Below are 5,347 nucleotides of genomic sequence, written 5' to 3' on the forward strand. Positions count from 1 at the left end.
AAATCTTTCTTTCCTTTAGTTAGAACTTAGAAAGAATTAGTTTGAAGAATTACAATCCTTATATTATATTGAATTCTGTTTAGATATGTTACCTGCATGACAACAGTAGTTGAACCTAACCCAAAAGAAATATCTTCCAGTACCTGAGCTGAGCCTAACCCAAAAACATATTTCTTCATGGAACTAAGCCTTTCAACAGACAGTTATAAAAGATAAAATGATAGCTTCAGTATTGAATTATCAGGGTCTAAGAGCATCTCCATGCCTTCCCTATCCCCAATTCTCTATATTTCTATCCTCAATCCTTAACTCTCCCCAATTCATCATTTCAAAGAATAAAATTTCAGTAAACATATTCCACCCCAAGGCCGATATTAAATAACAAGAAAACAACTCCAAATTCAGCAATTTCTTTTGTCCCATGTACATGACAAATAATAGAGAGACCATAAGGACCAATCAAGATGCCAGCAGCCAGGTATCCAAGGATAGGGCTGCCTAGAATTGCAAATTAAAGAAAACGGTTGAAGAAGACGAAGAAGAACTACCGAAGGAAGAGATAAGTATATGCAGCAAATACCTCACCACTGGCAGAAACCAGTCGGATTTCACAGTTCAGGCAATCTCCGATTGGGCTAATTTATTGAGATAGTCAGGATTGGAGGAAGCTTCAAGTCTCCTTCACTTTGCCAGTTCGTTTTCCTCGTTTCCTAGAGAAGAAAGCATCGTCTTCATGGCCGCCGTTGTTCTCCTCATCATTTGTCAGCCGTCTTCGTTCTTCATCTAGGAAAGTGAAAAGTCATTTTGCTTTCAACAGATTCAAGCGATAAATTAGGGTTTGGGTAATAATAATGTTTAAATAATTTAATAATCATTTCCACATCATCCATATTTTATTAGTTTTATCAGTAGTGTATGATTAGACTAACAGTGTCATTGCCAAATAAGCATGCCGTTTAAATTAGGGTATTTTTGCTGTAATCTGAAAAATATAAGGATAAATTTATGCGTTTATTTGATATAAGGACATATGTGCTAAAACGGACAAATATAAGGACAAATATGTGTATTAACCCAATTTTAATTTAACAAACGTATTTGTCTCTTTCCAAATTAATAATTCGTACCATCTCTTACTTCTCTGCCATTAAAAGATAAAAAAAAAAAAAAGCTTTCCTTTCTCTATCTACTCTCTCATCTTTTGAATTCATCAATTTTATTTAAAAAATAAATAAAATTATAATCTTTCCTTCTTGAATTCAGGTCTACCATTTGTCAATTATACAAATCATATGTTGATTATACAAATTCTTAAAAAACTCCATCAGACACAAAAAGAAAAAAAAACTGGCTTTACAATTTGGGGATGGATATTCCATTTTTTGGTTTTTGATTCTCAGAGGAGAAAACAAAAAAAGAAATTGGCGGTATCTCTCTCTCTCTCTCTTTATAGAGTTAGGTATCAACAATAACAATATTAATGACCAAGTTTTCTATATAAACGGATCATCTTAGTTGTTTCTTTCACCGAACGATCATGGAAAAAAAAGACTTCTCCGGCCACGTGGTAGTCTTTGCCTTCCCTTTTGGCACCCATGTAACTCCACTTTTCTCCATTATTAACCGCATCGCTAGTTTGTCTCCAGATACACATTTCTCTTTCTTTTGTACCCTTAAAGCCAATAACTCCGTCGTCGCCAAATATTCATCGCAACCCAACGTCAAAATCTGCGATTTGTCTGATGGAATCCCTGATGGATTTGTTTTCTCCTCAGGGAATAATCTTCAGGAGATCGAGCTGTTCATGGAGGCAGCACCTCTGAGCTTCAGGGACGGTATCAAAGCCGCTGTCGCTGAGACCGGCAAAGAAATCACGTGTTTAGTTACTGATGCTTTCTTTGGCTTCATGGCGGAGATGGCCGAGGAGATGACGGTCCCCTGGTTCGCCTGTTGGACTGCTGCGGCTATTTCTGTTTCTTGTCATTTTTACACTGATTTCATCAGGGACACTTTTGGTAATCTTTTTTTTTCTCTTTCTTTCTATGGATTCATTGCTTCATCCTTTTCTTTTCCAGAAAAGAAAAATGATAATCAAGAAATTATACAATTATCCTAATATAATGGATCGATTGCCATGTCATGTTGCTATCCCAATTGAGCTTTTCTTTAGGGACGATCGGTGCTAGGGTGGTAAATGAGATGCGTTGTTCATGAATGGCTAAATGTTCAGTTCGATTGTGTTTACTTTGATTTATAAACGAAATCAAAGCTTGAATACGGAAAAGCTCGGGAGCAAATTTGGTTATAGGTTTATGAACAGTGGTTCATTATTTTACTAATAATATTATTTCTATAAAGGTAAAAAATATAAAATTTTCTAGTCGCAGCTTATGAACATAATTAATGAGCAATTTTCGAGTAAAGTTTATGAACAGAATTAACGAGCTGTCGTGTACAAATAAACGAGTTGTTCGTAAGTAAATATTTTCTTAATAAATCGAGCTCGTCTATTTTCTACCGAATCTAAGTATGCGCATACATATCATTTTATAAAGAAGAAAATTCACAATTTTAAAAATCTCATGGCAAAATTGTACGATAGGCATTATACGCATGACACCCATAAATTTATTTTTTAGTACTTGTATCGCAATAAATACATCCTAGTAAAAGAAAATTCTAATACCTACCAACCTATGTATTGCTGTAAAAAAAAAACTATGTATTTATAGACATGACAATTTGGATGAATTGAATGAATACATATACAGGTGCAGCAGGTAAAGAAGAAAGCCTGAATCTGATACCCGGAATGTCCAAAGTTCAAATCAGTGATCTCCCTGAAGGTATCCTCTTTGGAAACTTGGACTCTATCATCTCCCAAATGCTACACAAAATGGGAAAAAGTTTACCCAAAGCAGACGCAGTTTTCATTAACTCATTTGAAGAATTAGACCCAATTATAACCAACGACTTGAAATCTAAATTCAAACAACTCCTAAATACTGGACCCTTCAATTTAATCTCACCACCAATATTATCAACACCACCTGATCCATACGGTTGCATTCCATGGCTTAATAACCAAAAACCCCAATCAGTGGTCTATGTCAGCTTCGGCACGGTTGCAACTCCTCCACCACATGAACTTTTAGCCCTATCTCAGGCATTTGAGGCAATCAAAATTCCCTTTTTATGGTCACTTAAAGATGATGCTAGAACAAACTTGCCAGATGGGTTTATTGACAGAACAGAATCACAAGGAATTGTAGTGCCTTGGACTCCTCAAATTGAGGTGCTATCACATGGTGCAGTTGGTGTGTTTTTAACACATTGTGGTTGGAATTCTGTGGTGGAGAGCATCCAAGGCGGTGTTCCGATGATCTGCAGGCCGTTCTTCGGTGATCAGAGATTGAATGGAAGGTTGGTGCAGGATGTTTTGGAGATTGGAGTTCAAGTTGAAGCTGGAGGACTTACCCAAAATGGAGTTTTGGATTGTTTGGACATTGTTTTTGGACAAGATAAAGGGAAGAAATTAACTGAAAATGTTACACTTCTTAAACAAGTTGTGCATAGAGCAATCCAACCTCAAGGGAGCTCTTACAGCAATCTCATTGAATTAACAAAACTTGTCACCAATGCTCAGCTTCAAAGTATGAATTTTGTTTAGTTTTTTTTTGTATATGTATTCTATATGTAACCTAAATTCAGATTATTAATTTCATATATCCTTTAACTTCAATAGTAGTTGATTAACAGATCAATTATAAATACCCAAAACAAGTAGCAAGTTATACGCGGTCACGTGTCAGGGTAATAATAAATTAGGGTAGCTTCAGTTAAACATTGGTCAAAGTTTGGTTCGATAGGTTCAACTTGAGACTTTAATGAAAGGAGCGTGAATTTTCTTAAGTTTTGTTTCAAAGCTCGCAAATAGATTAAATTATTTTGTAATTAATATATATATATAGAGTGAGGCTATAGAGAGGGATTCCCTTACTTCTTATTCTAAGGGAAGAATAGCCTTATTCTAATTACCAAACAGTATTAATGTTATTTAATTAAACAAATTTAAGTGAATTAAAATTCTAATATGTATTTTTCTCTCTCCTCCTTTTAAACACGATCTCTCTCCTTCTCTTAAACATTTACTGCTCTCTCACTCCTCTTTCCCTTAAACATTCACGACTCCGGCTTAAATTAATGAGTTTCCATCACTGGCTAGACTAGAAATTAATTTGTGTTTGTAAGGCTTCTTCATCAACATCTGGGTAACATTTATTTTCCTTCAGCATACTTGTCATGCTCTTCACAATCTCAATTCCACCATGTTTATTGTACCCATTAATTCAAAATCAATTGTTAAAATTGAATTGCATGTTCAGGCACAGATGAGTAGAAGTTTGAGTGGAGAAATATTGATAAAATCATCAGCAAAACACATGTGCAATAAATCAGAATCATTAGAAAACATGCCGCTTTCACCATCGGAACCATCACCAGCAAATCAAGTGCAACAATGGTTAAGTTCCAACATACTTAAACCATTCAATAACGACTCCAACCAATTGAATGAGCAACAACAGAAATCAATCAATTACTATGTGCTACAACAACAACAAAATCGACCAAAGAAAATGCAGAATCTACAGTGAATCCGAAATAAATTTTGTTTCTGGTCGTGAATGGTTTAAGGGAAGGAGGAGAAAAGGAGAGCCGTGAGATTTAAGAGAAGAAGGAGAGAGAGCCGTAGATCGTGTTTAAGAAAAGGAGAGAGAAACCTATTAGGATTTTAATTTAATTAAATAACACTAATACTGTTTGGTAATTAGAATAAGGTTATTCTTCCCTTAGAATAAGAAGTAAGGGAATCCCTCTCTATAGCCTCACTCTATATATATATATATATATAATTAATTTGTAACTCATAAATAAAATAATTAATAACATAGGCAAAGAAAGAACCCGAGAATTAGTCTTCAACTCTAAACTTTCAACTAGTCAAAACTCACAAGAAACATAAAACACACACTTAATTGTTGCTTTGAGGTTTTGGCTAGTCAGAAAATTTGGAATTCAAAGTTAAAAATACAAATCGTAAGGACTAATTTGCTTCTCATTCCCTAAGTTTTCATTTCTACTTTGTCATTCACACTGGCAGCACTTGCAGTTACTATCCATACGCAACCATTGACAACAAGGCTATGAGCGATCTGTGAGTTTGTCTTTTTCAGTAACAAGTAACAGCTACTATTCTTAGAGCTCTGTCATAACATGTGATTGTTTTTAATATATATAATTCTTTTAAATTCACGCGAAATATGTATATGATGAATTTAGTTAAAAC

General features: G+C 34.7%; 1 protein-coding gene across 1 annotated transcript; it reads left to right on the top strand.

The window, feature by feature from the left end:
* The first annotated feature begins 1,268 nt into the window (after positions 1-1,268).
* On the top strand, positions 1,269-3,784 carry LOC136225737 (anthocyanidin 3-O-glucosyltransferase 7-like). The gene is made up of 2 exons (XM_066013835.1): positions 1,269-2,015; positions 2,772-3,784. Exons 1-2 carry the CDS (start codon positions 1,538-1,540, stop codon positions 3,668-3,670), a joined length of 1,377 nt encoding a protein of 458 aa, XP_065869907.1. The 5' UTR covers positions 1,269-1,537; the 3' UTR covers positions 3,671-3,784.
* Positions 3,785-5,347: the final 1,563 nt, after the last annotated feature.

This window comes from Euphorbia lathyris, chromosome 4 (genome assembly GCF_963576675.1).
Source record: "Euphorbia lathyris chromosome 4, ddEupLath1.1, whole genome shotgun sequence".
In the NCBI taxonomy this organism is placed as follows: domain Eukaryota; kingdom Viridiplantae; phylum Streptophyta; class Magnoliopsida; order Malpighiales; family Euphorbiaceae; genus Euphorbia; species Euphorbia lathyris.

Bases quoted from the DNA above. Each gene is read 5' to 3' on its own strand.
- LOC136225737 (XM_066013835.1), top strand. From the start codon at position 1,538: ATGGAAAAAAAAGACTTCTCCGGCCACGTGGTAGTCTTTGCCTTCCCT. The intron at 2,016-2,771 runs GTAATCTTTTTT...ATACATATACAG, and splicing joins TTTCATCAGGGACACTTTTG to GTGCAGCAGGTAAAGAAGAA.